At 50.8% G+C, this 22542-nt stretch overlaps 1 protein-coding gene across 2 annotated transcripts in view; it reads right to left on the bottom strand.

Moving 5' to 3' along the window:
- Window positions 1–22542, bottom strand: part of SSH2 (slingshot protein phosphatase 2) — a 134721-nt gene that overhangs the window by 13495 nt on the left and 98684 nt on the right. For both annotated transcript variants that reach the window (XM_077836337.1, XM_077836338.1), the window contains 10 exons: window positions 18665–18729; window positions 13719–13840; window positions 11132–11200; window positions 10285–10350; window positions 9476–9670; window positions 7617–7710; window positions 7316–7444; window positions 4349–4395; window positions 2627–2773; window positions 257–457 (listed from right to left, as the gene is read on the bottom strand). In XM_077836337.1, coding sequence (XP_077692463.1) covers window positions 257–457; window positions 2627–2773; window positions 4349–4395; window positions 7316–7444; window positions 7617–7710; window positions 9476–9670; window positions 10285–10350; window positions 11132–11200; window positions 13719–13840; window positions 18665–18729 — 1135 coding nt within the window. The remainder of the gene's footprint in view (window positions 1–256; window positions 458–2626; window positions 2774–4348; window positions 4396–7315; window positions 7445–7616; window positions 7711–9475; window positions 9671–10284; window positions 10351–11131; window positions 11201–13718; window positions 13841–18664; window positions 18730–22542) is intronic.

The following is a 22542-nucleotide window of genomic DNA, read 5'->3' on the forward strand; positions in this document are numbered from 1 at the left end:
TTCGTACAGATGGGAAGCAGCTGAGGTTTCTGACGTGTGAGAGCAGCAACACCCAGCTTCCCACACTCCTCTCTGCAGCACCCATACCGAAGGAGGTCCAATCCGCTTGGGTTCAGACCCTTTCCGGTTCTCCTTTCAAGATAAGCCTGGGCCAGAGTGGGCTGGGGAATGATTTTGTGTTTAGGAAACACAGGGCAGGAGACAGATTTGTGCTCGAAATCTTACGGCCAGTTCCTTCCCTGCCCCCGGAGCTCACCTCGCCAGCAGAATCCCTTGGTACTCCTCCAGCTGCCTCATGAAGCTTGGGTTGGGCTTGGTGACCGTGCGGCGCTCCTTCACGTGGTCATACGCTCGGTCCAGGTTCCAGCCGTACTCCTTCATGGCATATGCAATCACTGTGGAGGCCGACCGGCTGACTCCCATCTTACAGTGCACCAGGCATTTTGACCCGTTCTTCCTAGGGCGGGGGAATGGAAAAGGACGATTTAAAAGCCTCCTCTGAACAGCTTAGGAGAGGCAGACACTGTAGGGGGGAGCTCCAAGTTACTACACAGCTCCTTCTAAGCAAGCACTTCCATTCTCAAGGAAAAAGCCTTCTGGAGAACACGTAATAAAAACAATGAACAGATGTAAACAAAATATATCAGGAGTTGCCCATCAGCCTTGGGGGGCCCTAGAACAGGGGTTCTCAGAACAATTGTTTTGGATGGCCTCAAAGTGGGGCCAACCAACCCTTGCTGGTGGCTGTTCTGAAAATTTTTGCAAACCCGAGTCCCTTCGCCCCGGGCTGAAGCCCAGAGCTGGAGCCAGCTGAGCACCCACACTGGCCCCACGTGTCTGCAGAGGTGCTGCCTGGAGCCCCCAGGAGGCTGCATGGTGCAGGCTGCTGATCCCCTGCTGGCAATGCCAGCAAACACCAAGGCAGCTGGGAGCAACAGCTGGCCACATCTGAGAAAAGCTGCCCTAGTAGGTCCTTCCAGCCCTTCAGCGGGATTGGACAAAGATCAAGTCCAAAAGCCACGAGTGTTTCAACTCAGCCCTTTTGTACCAAAAGCCCCTGTCGGCCTCTGACAAACCCAGGTTGAGTGAGTCTATGCAAACCTCCTGGGGTGGTCTGTCTCTGGAGGCGTTTACGGTCTCAGCAACTAGCCCTCATCACCCCCACTGTTATTAGCCCCTGGGAGAGGCGTGGTAACCCTCCCCCAGAGCAGATCATCATTCATAAATTGAATAAAAGGGTCCCCCAAGATACCACATGGGGTCGCAGTATCTGTCGCACCGGGCTATGTACCAGGCAGCTCAGGACAAAGGTGGTTTTGTTTTTCACCCCCTAGCTCTTGTTCGGCGCACAGAGCAGTCTTGGTACAGAGCTGGCCATGAAGAGTTTGCTCCGGCTTGAGAAGGGCTTGCTCCATTGCCAGGAACGCAGGGTTCTGGCTTCAGGCGAAGTGTGAGCGGCAAGCAAGGGCGCACAGGCGGTGATTTGCCTTGTCCAGCACGGACTTCAGCCGTACAGCTTTCAGCGCTCAGATCTGCCCCCGTATTCTTTGCAAAACTTGCATCCTGAAAGGAGGATATTTCTGACACGGACAAGTTTCCAAGGTTATTGCACCAAGGAGCTCGATGTGCTTTAGAAGTATATCTATATATACGCTCGGGTAAATCAGAGAGGCTTAATGATTTGTTGGAGAAGCAGCCATTGTCAATCGGGTCATCATCTCTGGGGCACGGGCAGGAGACAGATACAAACCCCCGCCACAAGAGGGTTAAAGGCAGTCCCTTGTTTGGAAATCCATCCCAGACTTGATGGCAATGCATGCCAATTGCTTCTGTGACCAGCGTCTTCCTGAATCAGATGGCTGCTGGATTTATTATAGACAACCTAGAGAAGTGTTGGCAACCCACTGGCCTCCAGCTACCAGACTAGAAGTGGCCATTCAGATAGGAGGCCTAGCAAGCATCTCGTAGTGCTAATGGATAAGGGTTTTATTCAGAGCAATGTCTGCCTGCTTTGTACGCAGGGAACGATTTGGATTTTGTTCACAGTTATGTTGCTTTCCAGTGTCTGCTGAGCTCTGCTTGTTCCCTTGTCCTCCCAACCCGCCCCACCTGTTTCGCCCACGTGTCAACAAGGCAAAAGAACTCTCTCCAGGAGCGACTAGCTTCTTTGTTACCTGTCTGCCTGGCACCTAGCACAATGGAGTGTTTGGGTTTCCTCGATGCTCTCATAATGTAAACCCCAAGGCTGTGTAACAAGTAACTCCATTCCCCTTTGGCATTAACAGCTGTGTTTGTATGGTTTTATGTCCCCTGACATTTTACAGAAGTTTAACACTTCAGGTGGTTCTTAGTTTCTGAAGCTCCGGAAGCAGCCCTAAGGCACTACAAATACAGGGCAGCCAAGGGGATGACTACACAGCAGCGTTTTTCCATCTTACTACCATGTGCGATTTTTGTAATTCAGACAGAAAGGCCCATTGCACACAGCAACAGCAGGAACTGAGAATGCAGATGCCTTGGTCCTAATGCAGGACAAAGGGTAGTTGGAAAGAGAGAATGGCCAGAAGGAAACATTGCATTACTAGGAGCTTGCTGTATTGTGTTCGTTCTTTAAGTGCAGACTTACTTGGCTTTGGAGATGAATTTGTAAGTGTCGTTCCAATATGCCAGCAGATCTGTAGCCTCCTCATCGTACACCCGGATGTTATGGTACTCGAAGACGCCTGGGAAGAAGTTATCTATTTCTCGAGTGACATTCAGAATGTACCGCACCCTGTGTGGAAACAGAGGGCAGATAAGATTGGACAGTCTCTGCAAGGAAATGGGTTTGCCTTGTTTTGAATTTGTTTGGAGCCAAGCAGTCAGAGTTACAAGACTACAACACAGAGCAAGCCGATTTGGGAGTTAAACTTCAATGCAGGGAGGAAGGGATTGATTGCGAGGCCAGGCTAAGGGTTTGCTGTGGAATTTCTAACTTAGTTTCTGTGGAAGGGACTTTGGTCTGCTATGAATGAAAACCAAACCAAACCAAGACTGGCCGGCCAGCCTGCCCATTCAGCTGCTCTGTATTGCACAGAAGGGCCAGTGGTGGTCACTTGGCATATGCTACAATACAGCTTCATCTCTTCCTGCCAGCTGGAAACCATCCCCCTGGGAGACGCACAATCCCCTTTCCAATCTCCATTCCTATTGGGCCAGTTACCACCAGTGTTGGGAGACTAGGCTGTAAGGGCATTAGCCTGAAGATCCGTGCTCTCGACAACATGGGACCCTCCTAACACACTTCTCTCCGGGGTCTAAACAGGAGTAGCCGCCTTCTTTCTGGGATTTGCACCAGGCCCTTCACTTTAATCCAAGACACCAGACTAGTCTCAGAATTAAGACCACAGCGAGCCAACTCCTGATTGGACCCTCTTGTATTCTGCAGCTGCCCAGAACCCAGAGAAACTAGAAGAGCATTGCCTGTGGTTGGGACAGATTTGGTTCTTCTCCCCAGCACAGACCGTTCTGAGCAGTAAATGGCTGAGGGAAGCACATGGTATTCACATGTTAGACACCCCGAGCCCCTAAACTCATGAGAGATCTGCAGCCTCCATGTCTTAGCAGACAGCAGCAGAGTTTCCAGGGGAAAATGCCCTTTGTCAGGCTAGGAGCAGGTGTCAGGTGGGGAGGACTGAAAAGCGATCAGCTCAGGATGAGGAGAGATTGGTGTAGTAACCTAGCCAAGTGAGAAAGCCAGTGGTTTCCCTGCATGGTCCATCTGGATCGATGTGGCCTTAACCCCAAACCTTACAGAAACGAAGGAGGAACGTTACCCCTTTGAGCTGCAAGATGCTCAGTGCAGCCCCTGCTCTCAGGCAGCGATGGCTGCTTTGACACACACTTGTCGCTTTCTTGCCACCGTGCAGCTGTCTGCCCTGGTTGTGAGGAGTGCCTCCGAGCAGCGCATGCAGGGTTTCCTCCCACCCCAGGAGTGCAGCACGCTGAGCCCAAAGAAAGGCCCCCCAGAGAGCCAGCTCTGTGCTGTCTATTTGGCAAGGGAACTGCAGATCTCGGTTTCCCGTTGCTATGTGACTGTCAGCTGCCTGCACTTGTCGGTGGGATTTCAGTCAAGGTCAGGGCCTCCGAAGCCTTTCCTTCCCTGTCTTTGTATGGGGGATTTGGGGGCTGGGGTGCTACTTTCCAGTTCACTGTTACCATGCCTGGTTTGCAAGCCCTCATTAGCACACAGCAGCAGGAGGTATGGGATGGAAATTTGGTTGTGCAGCGACTTAGGTAAGGCAAGCCTTCCTATCCGTGCCCAGCAGCTTGCATGCAGGGGCCTGCTACACAGCTCAAAGCTGCTTACCCTCTGTTCTGTAAATCTTCCAAATTGGAGGCATTCCACTCAGAACCCTGTGCAAAAAATAAAAAAGGGAGCATCAGAAGGAGCGTACACCACCGGGAGGGACGGCCCCCGCGAGCCGGGTGCGAGCTGCAGGGAGCCAGCGAGCTGTGCAGGGAGGTAGCTGGCCAATCCAGTGCTGTAAACTGGTAAAAGGGAAAAAAATAGTGCTCCTGTCTCACAGCGCAGCCACTTATCTCACTTTACAATCAGACCCACCCTGAATCAACAGGAAGCCCTGCAAGCCAGAGCCAGGTAGAGCCCTAGCTAGCTTCCTGCAAGCCACTGAGAAACCTAGTTCAGAAAAATAAAGACAGGCCTCTTCCCACACAAGCCCCTGCCTCTGACTCTCCTCCATGAAAGAGAACCAGTCTGCAGAGAGAGAGAGAGAACCTCTGAGCCCCTCTCTACATGGGCTCCCACATCAAAGACAGGAGGACAGTTTTTTTCCTCTTGCCTATGTGAGCAGAGAAACCAGCCAGGGAAGCATGTTTTCGCTTCGCTATCTAAGCGGCTTCTCCCTACAGCGCAGACAGGGCCTCCAAGCCAAACTGAGTGTCCACTATCCAAACACTACAGCTTGCGTGGGAAAGAGGACGAAGGCCACCTTGGGAGCCAGTTGCCAAGAGGAGCCAAGGGAGGTGGAAACCTCAGCTGCCCACTTCCCCTGCCTCCTCCTGCAAAGTGGTTTCTGAACTGAAAGGTGGGGAGGGCTAAGTGATGGGCAGGGGGCAGCAGGGGAGGAGAGGAGAGGCAAACGAAGCCAGCATGAAGGAGATGGATGAGCAGCTGCCTCAGAAGCCCAGACACTCTGCAGTCCAGGATAAGAGAGGAGCAGCAAGGTTCCAACCCCTAAAGCATGGGCGGCTGCGTGATTGTGTGCCCAGCCCGAAGAGATGGACATCCCTCCCGTGGCGCAAGCTGCTTGTGCAGTGGGAGCTGAATGGAGCAGAACTGTAACCTGGCCCTGGTGGAAAACAGCCCCACTTGAGGCAGGGTCAGCGGTGCCTGTACCGAGCCATGGTGGTAACTCTGATGTGCCCAGACATTCTTCCATTCAAGACAATGCTGTGCAAATGAAACCCTTCCCAGCACATCCAGCTCGCAGCAAGGCTCATCTATTCCCACTGGGATAGGGTCCTCTGACCTCTCCTGCACGTGATGTAGAAACCTTGGGGAGGTCATTTTTAAACACATCAGTTCAGCTGATTCTCTCCCCAAATGGACATGCACCGTTAAAACGATGACAGCGTCATCACCCGGGGCCAAGGCCAGGCCACTGCGCTGAACAGCATGCTAGGAAGACGAGCGTCTCCCCACAAAGCCCCACGCTTTGGTGCCTGGGACTGGGGATAAAACTAGTAGCACCTGAGCTAACGCCAGGGAGGTCACAAGCCCCATGAGGCGTCAATGAAAAGCTGTGGCTTGCCAGCCCACAGGCTCTCTGCTCTGCCCAAGCCGGCGAAGAGAGTCAGCCTGCCAGCTGCAGCAGAGTCATGGGAACCACGTGGCCCACGGTTTGCTCCGCTTAACAGTAACTGCCTTGTCTGGGTCTCAGATTTCCTCATCCCTCGCTGGGTTCTAACATGGCTCCCTCCTGCTAGTGAGGTGCACCACGCCTTCCAGAGAGTTCACTGCACAGACCTGGCCTCTTCGCTGTATTGTGCTCATGAATGAAATTGCTGGCTGAACCCAACCTTATTGTCCTTTGCAAACCCTGCTACTTCGCTTCCGCCCCTGGGTGCCGCGAGCCATAGAGACTGACTTTGCTGAGTGCTGCCTGGGAGCCTTTCCTGCATGGGCTTGTTTGCATCCAATCCCCACAGCTGTCTGAAGTTGCCTGGATTACATCTGACTACTCTGATGAGCTTGTACGAACTTCTCACTGGAAACCACCCGGGCAAAGCAAGTCCTTAGCCGGAGACACTTTTGCTGCTTAACTGTGGCTGCCTCCCCTCCACCCGCCCACCTTCTCGGAAGCGCTCCCGTTTCAACACACTCGGCCTCCTGAGCTGCTGAAAGAAACTAGCTTCAGAAGGGTGGGAGACGTGGCCTCCTTACTTGGGCCAGACTGGCTCGTTCAAGGAGTGGCGGCTCTGTGTAAAAAACGAGCAGACCTCACGCTAAGCCAACAAAGCTGGGTCCATCCCTTGGGGTTGGGAAATCAAGGGGGGGGCTGGGAAATCAAGGGGAGGGCTGGGAAATCAAGGGGGGGGCTGGGAAATCAAGGGGGGGGCTGGGAAATCAAGGGGATGTGGTAAGTAGCCAGGCCCTGGCAGCGATGAAAGGCAGTGATCTAAGCACAACATTAAAAGCAAAATGTTTACGTGGCCTTAAGTGGATAATCTGCAGGGTGGTTCTTTGTTAGGCTCCTCTGTTCCTGGCTGAGAAATGAGTTCAAAAGATCTCTGCTGTTACAGGAAGTGTAATTCCACCTGTGACTTACACAACCCTTCCCTGCCTGGGTTCCAGTTTGCTTTTTTTGTCACTGCTGTGTCCTCCCAAGGAGAGGTACACCCCGGTGATCTCATACACAGACTCTGGTATGGGATTAGGGATTTGACTGTTACGTGCCAGTAGAAATTGGGAGCGAATTCAGGTTTGCGCGCGGAAATACAGAGCTGAGGTTTGCTTCCCTCACCTGAAAGCTGTGGAAGGGAGCTTCAGCAAGGCTGGATTGATCACATTGTGGACAGTGCGTCCAAGACACCAGCCAGCTCTCAGCCAATAGTACCTCGCTTTATGCATCTGTGAATGCGTGAGCTCTAGGAGCAGCTACTGTTCCACTGATGGGAATGTGACTTCGCACAGAGATCAGCCCACTTAAGGTAAGAGGCATTATTTGCAATTACAGGCCTGTTCTCAGTCACACAGACATCTTGTGATTACCAACGGATTCTACCTTGCAGAGCCATGGTCTTAAGGGCTTACCAGAAAGACATGGTCAAATATCTGCGTGGGACTGTCCATCTGCCCAAGGATCACAATCATTTCATTGTCGATGAACTCCTTGAACTCCCGCAGATTGCACACCATCTGCATCTCCAGCTCCGTGCGGATCTGAGGAGGAGAAGAAAGCTGGGTGAGTTCTTTTTCCGTTTCCCCGGGCAGAATAAAGGGACAATGCTCGTGTTGTGCAGTGCCCTCCATGCTCCCGGTAGCCACCCTCCTCACCCGCAGCGTTCTCCCGCAACCTAGTCCCAGCATGGGCAATGGCAGGCTCCCTGCTCACCTCTTTGGATGTGATGTTCTCCAAGTCTTTCTGCATCATGATCTCCCTTAATTTGGTTTTAATTAACCGCTCTGTACGCTCACGCTCCGTGGGGCTAGGAGAAGGAAGCAACAGCCATTTACTGCTAGGTTGGATAGAGTTGATTCACAGTGGTTTTTAACTGGTTAATGATGCTATGCAGATGCACCGAGAGTGAGACACTGCTGAGAAGATCCCCACCTGGGAGGAATCTAACGCTTTACCTCTGGATCCCCTTAAACCCAGATCAGGTTCACAGCCACACTTTATATGGAACAAACACCGTAGGATGGATCCAGTACTTTAATGGCACGCCATAAAAATCTCTCCAGTATTTTGCAGTTTCAGTGGCTTCAGGCAGCGTATTACCCCTCTGCTAGTCTCCCAGCGTCCCCCTTACCTTTCTTGGAAAGGTAACAGCTCCACACCTCCTTACATGGAGACAGAGTGCAGCTAAGCCTGTGTACATTCCACCAGCCTCTGCTGCCTGTCGCCTTATCGCTGGTTGCAAAAATAGCTTTACTAATCAACCAGGATGGTGGCAGTTGTACTGTAGCTCTGGTGCTCCGAGCTGGCTCACCCAGCATCCAGAGATGGGGCCCAGCGGTGACATCTCACACCTATTCTCGCCGTCTGCAACGCTGCCAAGACAACAAATGCATGGAGGCTTCTGCTTTAGGAGCAACTAGAATTCCTCTCCAGCTGGTGGTTTAGGAGTAAAAGAATTACAAAAAATACCGGTCCTTTTAATCACAGAGCCCTGCCAGGGACTCCATAGGCCCACAGCCTGAGATTTTTCAGTGGAGAAAGGGTGGGTTTTTGAAAACATGAACAAATCATGGCAGACTATTATGCTGGCAGCCTGCCAGAGTCTTGCAGCTCACTTCCCTGTATGTTAAAAACAATCAGGTGTGAAGACTCATTGGCAGCTGAAATGCTCCACATGATTATCCGCTCACTGCTCTGCTAAGACAACTTGAGCCCTGCATGCTGTAACGAAATCTATGGGAATGAACAAAGCGGGCAAGCAGCCTGTGATGGCAAAAAGGCACGTCCTCCGTTCTCCTTGGGGGGAGCGTGGGGACTATAGCAGGAAGGAGCTCTTGAGGTAATGCCATTGCTCTTAGTGCTGCAAGGAGAGGCTACACAATTACTGACAACTGGTTGGGAGCTATTTGTAAGCAGGCAGCTTAGAAACCTGGCCCCACTACCAGCATGGCTATCTCAGTCACTGTCCTGACGCGCGCCACCAGCTAGTGTCCGAGCATGATGCATCTTCCCACCCCGTTCCTCAAGGAGATAAACGCACTCGTCTCTACCCCACATTTAATCATTAGACACCTCGACTGGATCAGCTGCTTGAGGCTTCCCAGCTAAGAGGCCTGAAAGTCTCTGGGCCACGCAGCAAGAACAAAATAAAAACCCAGTTTATGATAAATCAGCAACATGCCCATGTAAGCTCCTGAGCTGGTCTGGAGTTGGAGACAAGCTCCTGGGTTCTACTCCCAACTCTGCCACCAACTCCCTCTGGGGCCTTGAGCAAGTCACTTCACCTTCCCCATCTGTCAAAGGGGATAGTATTGCCCAGACTGAGGGACAGACAGAGCTCTGGAAGTGCAGGGAAAATGCTGAGAATCAGCACTGAAAAGGACACAACAGGGTCCCCATTAGCTAGTTTTCCAGCCTTGATGTTTATTTAATCCAGGATCCACCTATGAATTTGCAATGATTCCTGTTGACAAGGCATGAAACCTGATTCTATGGGGCTGCGTCTCCTCCAGTGGAGGTTTGGTGCTGCACACGGCAGAGCCTCGCTGCCCAGCAGAGATGGGTTTGCTTACACATCCGTGAAGAGGGTGGGGGAGTCGGGCCGATGCGATTGCACATCCTGCATGGTGTTCCATTCGTTGACTGAAGACTGGTCAGAGTTGATGTGGCTCTCATAGTAACTGACCCAGGTGAGGAAGAGGCTCCCTGGGTAGTAGTTGTGACTTCGGGCCACCTCACAGGCCTTGTGTAAACTCTGCAGGGCAGACCTGGAAGAAGCCCCCACACATCAGCATCTCCCCTGAGGACGAAGAACAAACTCCAGAGTCCCACCATTCCCATTCACTACGGCTGGCTGGGCTGTGGGGCAGCACGTCCTGCCTCTGTCACTTAGGACGCAGGTCTGAACCTGGATGCAGTGGTACCCTCGGCCTACAGTTGCCTGGAAAGGTTACTGCTTAATGCAGGGCCTGACTGTAAAGTCAGCTCTGGACTCACACACACAGCAAGGGTCTCCGGTTCTGATTCAAAAGAACCCTGCAAAATGGCAGCTCACGCTCTGACTGCCCTTTGCAACACGTCACAGGAATCATTCTGAAACCTGGTACCGGCCTTTGGAGAGCCACCTCAGCCCTGCCTGTCACGTCACTCACTGCACACACGAGGCTACATGCCCCCTAGAGCTGAAGAAATGGTCGTCTTGATGTTACAGACTCCACCTGCAGTTACTGTACCCATGCAGCACAGCTCCCTGGGTGTCTGAGCAGGCGCCTGGGTCTCGCAAGACACGGGTGACACACAGCAGCACCTGCTTTGTGAAAGCAGAAGCATGTAAAATGCCTTGGCTAAAGGAGCCTTGAGACAGAGGACAGAAAGTCCTTACCACATCGCTTGAACAGACACCGGCTTGAACACATGCACCCTGTTGTCCGTTGATACGCTGAACCCACTGGTGAAAGAAAAACATTGACCCATTAAGAATGACACTTATCATGGAGTCTTTTTTCAGCCAACCACCATTAACGTGTAAGCAGCCAGGACAGAAAAGGGAGAATCCAGGACACAGATCTGTTTGGCCAGTTTCAGCTAGAGGACTGATGCAAATAGCATGGGACAGCTCTGGGCAGGCTCATTTTTAGTGGCGGCTGTTCAGCAATGAAGCCAGGACGCTGGCTGAAATAAAGGCGTTGGTCAGCCACAGAAGCAGCAGTGCCCAGGTGAGCAGTTTACCCAGGCTACATTCAAGTTCAAAGCCAGAAATGGAAACTACACGGTACAGCTGAGCGAGGCAACAAAAGCTGCAAAGGTCATTCATTCTCTGGGCAGTCCGTACAGCTGGCACCGAGAGGAGTTTACAATCCAGGAGGACACTGGGCAATGAAGACATCACACTTGCATTTACACTTAGCAGAATATGGTTGTCCCTACAGGTGCTACACAGCAACACTTGATAGGATCCCTTTTCAGAAGCTTTCACCCCCGTCCCCTCCCCACATAGAGTGAAAGCTTCTTAACAGCAGCTTATGCGCACACATATGTGTAAGCTGCTGCCTAACTGCAAGGCAATTGGTTGTTGTCTCCCACAACAACTGTGATTTGAAGGACAGCCTGAGCTGCCCCTATTGACAATAATTTGAATGCAATTCTACACACTATCCTCTGTGTGCAGCATAATGAACAGAACACAGAACCCCTCTGCTTCCCAGCCAGAATATACAAGAGACACTTACCCGTCCCCATCCAAGTGAATAAGGGTGTCGCTCCACAGAGGCAGGACCAAGCCCATTGTGCAAGTGCTACTGTAATAAGAAACAGAAAGTCAGCCGTTGTGCCATCCGCTTACTCTGCTACTCTTCAGATTTGTACAGCAATGGTTGCAAACCCATTCATATTGATCTGAAATACTGACCAGACCCCCCTCTAACCTGAGTCTTGTTCTCTACAGATGTCCTTGGAAGTGCAAACGCTGTTTGATATGGGCTGTTAACCAAAGCGGTGGTATGCTCGTCCCCCTGCAGCAAGCTTGTCATGTTAGTGTATTCCCAGGGTGAATTCAGAGCAGCTGGCTCTATGCAGGAGGGCAGAGGCCAAGCCACCCAATTTTCAGTCAACTCAAGGTTTTTACACTTTAACAAAAGGAACCGTCCTGATTTCTTTCAGGTTTGTCAGCACAAGTGGCTCATGTCTAGTTGCGATTTTGGAATCCAGGGTTCTCTGTTTTTATTGGTCGTTCAGCCACAGCTGCTAGGAACTCAGGCGAGTGTAATTTCATGCTAGTCCGAATGTCAGCAATGGGAAGGAAGGTACGGTAGGATGTGCACTGCAGCACGCCACCCCCATCTGCAGATTTCCCTGTGTCCCCCACCATGGCTAAGCACAGGCTGCCACAAGAGACACTTATGGGAAATGTCTTTGTTCTTCCAATAGCTGCTATGTCTTTTCCCTCATTTGACTAGCATGCCATGTTTGATCACATGGAAATGCTTTGTCCTCTCTGAAAGAAAAGGGAAACCCTGGGATAAAAGCAGAAAAAGTGATGGAAGAACTGACGGGAAAAAAAACCTGTACGTGTCAGGTTGCCAAGGGGAAAAGCCCAACCCAAATTAGGAGGAAATTGCCAGGTGATCAAAGCAGGTGCTTTCAGGGAGCATCAGAGTCTATTGTCCTGCTCTCCAGTTCTTCACACTGGGTGACTGGAGCGCAGGGGAGGCAAACAGAGACTCAGACTGGACTGCGGACATGCACGCTCACTGCACGTGCGGACGAGGAATGGCCGCAATGCCTGGTCCCCGGAGACAGTCACAGGCAACTATTTCTGTTGACTAAATGAGATGAGCTCATGGAAAAAGGAGTTTTTAAAAGGCTCCCCAAGGTGGCCAGGGTATTTTTAGTGATACTTTTCAGCGAGCATTTACCAGGGGCCTTAGCAACAAGTCTGTATTGAGTTATAAATAGCAAGTGGGCGGGGGGGAGAGGGGGGAGGGACAGCATGACAGTCTAGAACCCAAATAATAGCAAAAAGCTAAAAAAGCCTGCGCCGTGTTTATCTGCGCGTCTGAGACGGGGGGACAGCGAGCCCTCACTTGTCTGCATTCCAGAGGGCAGCACTGGTATGCCAGACCCAAGAGCAAATTCCCCGCTCACAGAATTCTGTGCAAGACCATAATAATTGTGCTAGTGGACCCATGACACGCACCGGGTTTGATTTTCAACCCTGCTGCACACAGCACCAGCTGCGCACGGGCCCCAGTTCTTTTGTCCCCAGTTGCTTCTGAGCCAAGCTTCCCAAGCACCGCTAAAAATTAAGCACAGTGGCTGCTGAGATATCTAAATGACAACCAGGAAGGCGGTGTCAAAGGCGAATGGTTTCAGCCAGCCATGTGATGGCCCCAAGGACTGGTTCCGTGTAACAACTCTGGAGGAATTTTTCTGACATGCATCGCACATAACTCTAAGGTTGGCAACATTCATTCCCATGTGGTTCTATTCAGATGTTCTGGGGCTGATGCACACTCGCTGTTTCCACTGATAACTTCACAGGAAATTAACAGGAGGGCTTAGGACCTGGGTTCCTATTCTCTCCCCTCTTAGCTAAGACTCAGATTGGTTTGTGATGCTTTAGGGTTCATGTCCTCCCACTCCACCCCCTATAAAGAGCCCAGAGTCCTAAGTTTCACCTTTAGGAAGTCTCCGCCCTACAGCAGCTGGCAGGCCTCTCCGTGGCTTCTGGTTACACAGACAGCAAAGACTACTTAGTGGACACATTTTGCAACTGGTCGGAGAGGTCAGCCACAATTTACATAAATAAAGTGAAAGCACTACACCGTGCTGACACACAAATGGCGGGAGAGCGCACACACTGAGTAACCTCTGCCACCAGAGCACCTGGCATTTCCTTCGGGCCCTTTGTTCCCCCACCACAACCGAGCCTCCTCCAGGCGTCGGGGTCTGAGTGCTCCGCCTGACCTGGGAAAAGCATCTATTGTTACAGCTTTTTGTTGTACAGACTCTAGGGAAATCAGACAAGTTGCGGATAAGCAGGGCTTTGGGTCTTGCTGCTTGCTGCATTCAAAACTCCTGCAGCTGCATGGGAGACTGGTTACGCTATTTTTCGGGAGTTCCGAATGCTGCACATCCTCTGTCCCTCCTAACTCTGAGCTGCTTCTCCCTGTCCCAAGTCCCATAGCCCAGGCTCTGCGTTTCAGAGATGCACCAAGCCTCCAGACTCCCCACCATATCCTTTCAAGATATTAGAAGGGAATCTGGGGGCTGGAGAAAGAAAGCGAGTCTAGAGGTTGAAGCAATCTGCCTAGATACCTGTCGTTGGAAGAGAAATCCATTCCGAGGACAATGCTTTCCTCAGTGTCTTGTCTGCCATTGGTTGAAACTACCACCATGTATCTAGTGCGGTTCTGGTACGTACTTTCCAGTCTTACTGCCTAAAGGTCAAGTAGACAAAACAAAAGGTCAGCAGCAAAGCCAGTGAAATGTACAGCTGTGACTTTACAAAGCATCATTCCATGCTGATGTTTGGCACAACAAGCAGCAAGGCCTTTTGCACCAGCACAGAAGACCAGAGCCTCTATGCTGGGTATGCAGTACTGCCGCAAAGAGAGAAATGAGAATCATTCTCTCAGCTCTCTCGGACGTCAGGATCTGCTCCTTACACCCACCAAGCACTTGCCTGCAGACGTGCCCTGTTCATCCAGGTTGCATTCAAACACTATTGCCAGCAGTATCTGGGGATAGCTGCCACAGTCCTCTGAGCAAGTTGGCATAGTTAGTCCTAGGAGGTGCTGCGTGCTCTGAAACTGATGGCACAGAGGGGGCTCAGCACCACGCAGAAGTTAAGTAGCACTTCAGAGAAATGGGTCCTTCCCTGAAGCTATCCTCACTGAATTATGGTAGTTCCGAAAAGCCTCTCGACCAACTTCACAGACAGGTGGGCAGATCCCAGGAGTCTAAATCAATCCATGGTCCCTTGCTGGGCTTCTGAGCCCACACAACTCTGTAACTGTACCCTTCCCTGTGCAGAAATAATGCTCATTTCCTAGAGCTGCGGGGAAAAGCTTGTTTCCGAACTCCACATCCACAGACCAGCGAGGCTGGATGCCATTATGTCTAATTGCTCCCGCCCCCTTCCAGGCATAACCCTTTTTGAGCACAGGGACCCACAAATATACCAAGAGGAACGGACTGGTATCTTATTTAAATCATTTCTTTAAACGATTGACTGACTAGTTGATTCTGTCCCTAAACCCAGCACAGCTGGTGAAACTCAGGCAGCAGCCTTCCCGCGTGCTTTTGACAAGAGCTGACCACGAGAGAGGCAAGTCGGCAAGATCCAGGAAGGCTGCATCACAGAGCCCGGTACAGTAACAAGAAACCAAGAGGAACTACATTCAAATGACCTATGCAAGTCTCCGTAAGATCAGAAGTTGATTAGCTGTGGCGTGCCAAGGGGACGGCACGCAGACAGAGTGCATTTGGCTAGGCCAGGTTCACCTATATGGATCTGTGGGAGGCAGTTCCTTTTGCTTTTAGTGCTTTTGGACTCGGTCCCAAGACATCTGCAGTTATTTTAGTCACAGAAACCCAATTAAAGATAGACTGGGATGCCATTAGGGAGGAGATGTCTTAATTATGATCTATTGGGTGGTGTGTTTGCTTTGGGCAGTCTAATCTCGCCCAGAGTCTGAATGTTTACATTTGCACTGTTACACCGCTTCCTGAACTTTTCAGTGAGCCATGGGGAGCCAATGAGGATGAGAAAAGCCTTGTCTACATGAGCAGCATCAGGGAAGCCTCCCACTGTTGTAGCAGGGGCAACAGCTGGCACAGAGGCATGACTGGCATTTCAGCCACCACTAGACCAGACCTATCCAACACTACAGCAGACTAGAACCACGACAAGGCACCCAGCTTGCAGTGTGACGGGGTGCAGGCAGATTGGAAGACACACTGCATGGAGGGAGAGGTGCTCTCACCCCACTCTACTCGGAAGGAGTCACACCAGAGCCAGCCTGATTTGCCTTCTCATTCCTTAAGAAGGAGGGACATGAGTTTGCATTTCTGCAGGCCAGCCCTTCCAGACGGGATTGCAGCCAAAGGGGGTGACTTCTAGGACTAGCAGTTGACAGCAGATTGCAGAGGAAACAGTTGATTCTGACCCCAAAGAGCAGAGGACAACCAGGGTCTTGGTGGTTCAATTTTTTCCACCCACACTAGGACACAAACCCCATAGGATAAAACAGAGAGAACTGCCTGAAAGTGGAGTGAGCAAGCAATGAATAGCACAATAACCACCCTGTACCCAGGGACCTGTCAGAGGCTCCCGAGGCTTGTCTGCAGCCAGAGGATTAGTGTAATCTAATTTACTTCACTAAACCAATCTAGGTAGCTGTAATTAGCTGTATGGCTTTAATGTAAGACCCTTTAGAGCAGGGCTGACCAAGCAGGTGCCAAAGGTCACATGGCCTCAAGTTGCTGAGACAGGATTTTCATAGGAATGATTATGAGAAACTGACTTTTGAGGATCAGCATTTAATACCCCCGCTCCCGCTGACAGCCAGTGTGGGTGCAACTAGGAGGCAATCTGTTTCGATAAATTGACTGGAATAATCAATAATTAGCTCTGCACTTCTAAACCAGGTGACACCAGAGGATCTCAAAGCAATTCACAAACAATCAGAGTCTCAACTTGCTTGTGAGGGAGCTGCAATTCCCAATCTCCTCCTCCAAACCGGGAGCTCATTCTCGACCAATGGCAGTGATGCCATGATGAAGCACGACAGAATCAGTTGCATCAATTACTACGCACCCCACCGACATGGCTGTCCTAGCAATAGTGGGTTACGCAGAGTCACTGGGACCTCTCACCAGCCGATCCATGCGAGAGGATGTTCTCTTCTCAAATTGAGAAACTGACCTACGTACTGGTAATATAAAATCTATGGCAGCTCTTCCTGTAACCAGGGTCTGTCTTTAGACAACATGTTGTGATTACAACACAGCTTTCCCCTCACCTGCAAGCTTTTTTGACCACAAATGACATCATGCAGTATTTAGCCACCCACATGGAAGCACATTATGGAGGTCCAAAGCCAATACAGAGGCCTTACCCATCACCTGGATAGAGAGTAAAGAAACTTGTAATGCCTACGACAGGACTGTGGGAATTTATAAGCTAGAAATTTGGTTTGGATACAGAACAAGTTTAAAAGCTAGCTGCCCAATTTCTACATTCTTCCACATACTAGAAGGTTCTTGTACAACTTAACCCCTTGCCTTCGTACTACTGGTCTTACACTGGTCTATTAAAGGGCCCAATCCTGCTCCCCTTGAAGCCCCTGAGAAGTCTGCCAATTGCTCCAACAGGACCAAACGCAGACGCTTCAGCTGTCCTCTAAAAAGTAATGCTGCCCCTCCAAAGAGCAGCAGCCAACACACAAGAAGAGAAGTGGGGTTTTATGCTCTTTACATGACAAGTCTCAGCTGAATGTACTATTTTAATGAGTCTCTTACAGCTCTGTGCACCCTTCATTTGTCAGGAATCAATTCAATTCAGATGGACTTCTGACCTCAGCCTCAGGCAAGACACTAGCATTCCGAAGGGAACGCCACACAAAAGGCTGTGTGTGTTCTTAGCCTACCGTCCTTATTCGGCTGTTAACAGGGCAAACTGGTCCCACAGTGCAGAGAGCAGCCAGCAGTACTGCTGAGGAACGCATGCTCAATAGCCACAAGCATTCTGACTTTGGGCCCCAAGCTGCAAGGTGCCAAGGGCCCTCTGGGATGTGAGTGTTCTGCATGCTCATGGCCTTCTGCACCAGGCCTCTGGCTTGTTTGGGCTGGGTTATTCCACATGCAATTGCAAAGTACTTGCCAGTCTCCTTTTTAAACTGAATGTGCTTTGCAGTCACATCAGCTGCTTTCCTGTCACGTGTGTAAGGAAAATCCAGGAGGAAACTACAAACTAGCAGTGCTGGAACATCTCTCCTGGTGCTTGGCTAGCCCTGAGCGGGAATAAACTGCTGTGGCAGATTCAAGAGATGAACCCAGGCAACACAAGAGAGCCCATCAATGCTAATGTATGACAAGAGAGCCAATGAAGATCTTTGAAATGTTTAGATATTGCCAGCCCCTCCGGCCACCACTCTTCTGTTTCTGGAGGCATCCAGGACAAAGTTACTAATGCCCCCACTTCAGTTCCATAGCATCTTTCAACTGAGGATCTCAATGTGCTAACTAACCAACAAGTCTTTGCTTATAACACCACGGCAATATAGGCAAGAGCCATACAGGGATTACTTCCCCCACTAAGGAAATGCAGTCACATCTGGGGTAGTACATGGTAGCTGTTCAACAGCCCACAGTAACACCATGCAATGATGTAGAAAGGGAAGATGAGAACCCCAATGACTACAGGGGGGTATTTCAGGTAGGCTAGATGTAATCAGTAGGGCTCTGTGTCTGTCATGGAGGCTGTAGAAGTCACGGATTCCATGACCTCCGTGACTTCTGCAGCGGCCAGCATGGCTGGCTCTAGGGCAAGCTGCTTGGGCAGCCCTGCTGCCAACGGCAACGGCTGCTGCTGGAGCAGTCCCGGGGACTGCCTGAGCAGTGGCTGGCGCAGCTGGCCCTGGGGACTGCCTGAGCAGCAGTCCCTAGGCGGGCCCCCAGCAGCGGTCCCAGGACGGCCGGAGCAGCTGCTGTGAGCAGCTGGTGCCACTGCCCCCTGTCCCCCCCAGCAATGCTCTCCACACCCAGGCACTCCAACCGCAACAACACCCCACCCCCGCAAAGATTTAGTCACGGGTATTTATAGTACAAGTCATGGACCGTGAATTTTTGTTTATTGCCCATGACCTGTCCATGACTTGTACTAAAAATATCCTTGACTAAATCATAGCCTTAATAATCAGCAATTTAGACACCAGAGTAATGTTCTTAATTCTTATGACAATTGCTACAGGATCTTTAATGACCACAGGTGCTCAGGACATGAGTCACCAAATGTATGCAAAACCCTTGAGTCAAAACATTGTCCAACTCCTTGTCTCACTGGACAAATCAGCGAGCTGACTGCACCTTTCCCTTGTGAACGTCTGGGCTGTAAACAAGTTCCCGGATTTCGATAGCAAAGCCACTGAAATGGATACGTACTGCAGCTTTCATTGGTCACTCTGCAGCACCTTTCAATGGAACCTAGCCACACAGTATCCGTCACAGATTATTTATCATAAATCAAACAGCCAACCTACCAGTCGAATGTTGTCTTCAGGGCGGAGCAGGATGAACATGGCCTGCAGGTGCTGCTGGAGATCCCCTGAAGAAGAGAGGGAAAGGTGAGGACGCACATAAACACTTTTAGTCATGTCCTACCTCCTGGCATCTCAAACATCCCCTGGGCAGATGCTGTCCTGGCTGCCGCTAGCTCCACCTGTCTTTCCACTGAAGTGACTAGCGTCTCTCTCTCTCTCGTCAGCTCTTTCCTCTGTGCCATTACCTGGCCTGATCTTACCAGGCTCTCTGGGTAATGTTTGTCCCTCTCAGCCCTGCTCCAGGACACCTCTGAACACTCCCTTTATGTCCCAGTCCCATTCTAGTCTTGTGGGTCCCACATCTGGGTTGTCCCATTTAGCTCACCCAGCCCCGTGATTGCATTCTGGCTCAGGTAACCCCACAATGTACAATCCACACCTTGCATAGAGCAACCCCCACGCAACAGGTTCCCGGGCTGCCCGCCAGGGATTATCAGGACAGCCATTAATGTTAGCTGGAAATGCGAGCTACTGGTTTATTGGGGGCACTGAGAAAGGATGAAGGCGCTATCCCAGCTGCTCAATACATTAGAAGCTTGTTAATAAGAAAGGAAGTGGAGTAGCACACGTTCCCAAGACAGCAGGCATTCACAAACCAAACCCAGATTAATTCCCGGCCTAAATCTATTCCCTTTGCACTTCCTTGGAGGGAGAATTTGCAGCAGTGCAGCTGCTCAGCACATGGAGAAAGAGGGATGTGTCTCCAGCAAGCACCTCACTCTCTATGAAACATCAGCGAGCAACACAGCCTCCAGAAAGAGACCCTCTCTGCAACAGCCACCTGGAAAAGTCACCTGCAACCCCAGGGAGTGGACCAGCGGCCTGCCAGGGGGCAGCTACCGCAGAGGAACAGGGTTCCATTCTTCCACCCTCTCCTTTCTCACGCAGACGGAAAACTTAGACTAGTTAACCAGCTCCTTAGGGAAGGACAAAGGTTTCAGTGGAGCAAGTGATCAGCATTATAAAGTCTTGTGGACATTAAAGGTTACGGAAACCTTAGTCCAGTGCCTCCTAGTGACAGCATACTGCACTGCCATGCAGGGAATCTGGGGCCCCTAGGTTTCCAAGAAGGCAGGGGCTGGGAGAACTGGAGAAATATTGCAGCTGGTCCTTGGGCGGGTACCTTACACTGCTCCAGAACGGCTCCCCGTCACCCGCAGCGCTGAAGAGATCTAGTGGCAGCATCTGGCCCCCTCCACCAAAAGGGACTTGAATACAAGGGGAAGCTTGGAGCTTGCTCCCAACCTTACAAATTTCAGCATCTGCAGAGTCGGTCCAAGAGCCTGTCCTAGGAAAGTGTTTCACTGGGAAGGAAAGGGGCACTCAGCTGGGCAGGAGAAGCGAGGAGACAGTCACTGGAAGTTTTGAGAGACTGCTGCAGGCAGATTGTTTCCTTAAACAACAAGTAGCCCTGGACACAGATAACAGGGTGAAACTGGCCCATCAATGGGATACACACAACTCTCTGCACCTTCGCCGTTCCTGGGAGATAGATTTCCCTTCGCTCTCAACACTGCAGACTCCTGGCGCTGCCGGTCAGCCATCAGAAATCACACGAACTAGCACAAACTGGTTAAGACGACAGCGTTTTCCCCTTGGGGGAGCTCAGAGTGCCAGCAGTTCTACATCTCCCTTGCTCCAGATGGCTTCTGGAAGGAGCAACGCCTGGAGTCTGATGCCCCTGGCGCACGAGGGCTTCACTCACAATACTCTGTGCCCCAAACCTTTTCCAGATCAGATTAGACAAAACACAGCTACAGCCCCTAGGGTCTTTAACAATCAGCCACTGTTTCATGCTGGAGCTGCAAACTGCACCTAGCAGGTGAAGTCCCTAGGTACCTGATATTGCTAGCTTCCCTCCCAGCTGCTGACTTCAAGGAAAGACAGAGCAAGTTGCCGAGCAGGTTTCTCTCTCTGGGAGACTCTGAGTGGCCACTTGGGGAGAGGTTTTATCCTTCTGATATGGAGGGAGATTTTCTGTATTTCCCCAAATTTCCCTGTTGGCCAACAGCCCACTCAACCCTGGTGGAGGCTTTAAACTTTATGCCAGAGAGAGATACAACATCCCTGGCCAGCTTCACTCCCCTTACATGCCCCATGTGAGCGACGCAAACACCAGCCGTTACACATCCCAAAATGCTGAGCAGGACCTGGGTAGAGGGGTACACCATGTTACCCTGTTATCAGGCCCTGTCGGGCTGGCACCACTGGCATTTCCAGGGCAGCTGCCACATCTCTAACACAACGCCCAGCAGGGCACCGTGGTAACACAGGACTGATTTTGTTTAAACCGGGCTGACAGGTGGGGTACAAGCTACCAGCCAGGATGGGAAATTGGACTTTTCTAACTTTAAGTAGCCACATCACCTTGGGTGTTTACATCTTGGGAAGCCGCACTCACAGAGTCCAAAAGAATACACGTTAGCTCCCTTCACATAGGGGATTTTGCCAGGCACCACCTGGCAGTGTTCAAGAGGGAGCCATCGGCAGAAGCCAAGCGTGGAAGGCTGTTTTCTTAACTGGCCAATCTGCCAACTAGTCAATTTCCCCCTTTTGGGGGTGATGCTACTAAAAAAGCCATGGGGCTAGCATTAAATATTTCCTGTTGTGAAATAATAAATATCTTGTTTGCAGGGACTCCCCCACTCCTGCTTAATGGGGGGGGGAAGAGGTTAGAAAAGCGCTCCTTCTCCATTTCCCTCAGGGCTGGGAAAGAAATCTGCCTGCCAGAATTCTGTGTGCACCAGAGGTTAGCAAGCTCTGGTGTTGAGCCAGGCAAAGGCCAAGAACGGAGATGGAGGTTTTGTTTCCATATACTCCGCTCACCACCAGTGGCTGGTTCACAAATTGGAACCATGTTGTGTCCAAGACTGTACAGCTCAGAGCTGTTCTAACTTGTGCGGTGTAGTTGATTTCACCAGGCAACGATAAAAGCAAGTACTACTTACCTCACAGACATTCTTAACGGTGTGCACAGATATGAAAGGGTATACGTAATACACAGACAGGGAGGAACTGGTTGAGAATTTGAAAGTGGGTGAAAGTGATCATGAAATGATAGCGGAACGGTAGGAGGGAGAACAAAATAAAGAACAGATTTCAAGACGGCAGACTTTAGCAAACTCAGGGAGTTGGTAGGTAAGATCCCACGGGAAGCAAGTCTAAAGGGAAAAACAACTGAAGACAGCTGGCAGTTTTTCAAAGAGACATTATTAAGGGCACAAGAGCAAACTATCCCATGGCGTAGGAAAGATGGGAAGTCTGGCAAGAGACCACCCTGGCTTAACCAGGAGATCTTCACTGATCTAAAAATAAAAACAGGGTCCTACAAAAAGTAGAAACTAGGTCAAATTACAAAGGATGAATATAAACAAACAACACAAGTATGTAGGGACCAGAACAAAACCCAGGTCAACTGACTCCCAATCCAGTGCTCTATCCTATAGGTCACGCTGCCTCCTAGAATACAAAATACAATTGCTGCAAGTGATCTCCCCAAAGCAGGTTTGCCCTTGCAGAAATTTGATCTCTGCAGACTCCATATTCACTGCATGAGTGTTTTCTTACTCAGGCAACTGTACCCCTGACCTAAGACCGCGAACCTTTTGGAAGTCGGCTCTAACACATGGAGTCTGGGCACCAGAGAGCCGTAGTTCTGTTTATGCTGCCACTGCATGATCTAGTTTGGCCAGGATCACACCTGAATTCCATCCAGCTGGGATAAAAGATGATCCTCTCCACACGGTAAAGCTAATAGAGCATATGTCAAGCAGAAACTTGGGCTGTAACTGTGCAGAGTACTTTGGAGAGTGAAAAAA

This window comes from Eretmochelys imbricata, chromosome 17 (assembly GCF_965152235.1).
Source record: "Eretmochelys imbricata isolate rEreImb1 chromosome 17, rEreImb1.hap1, whole genome shotgun sequence".
NCBI lineage: Eukaryota > Metazoa > Chordata > Testudines > Cheloniidae > Eretmochelys > Eretmochelys imbricata.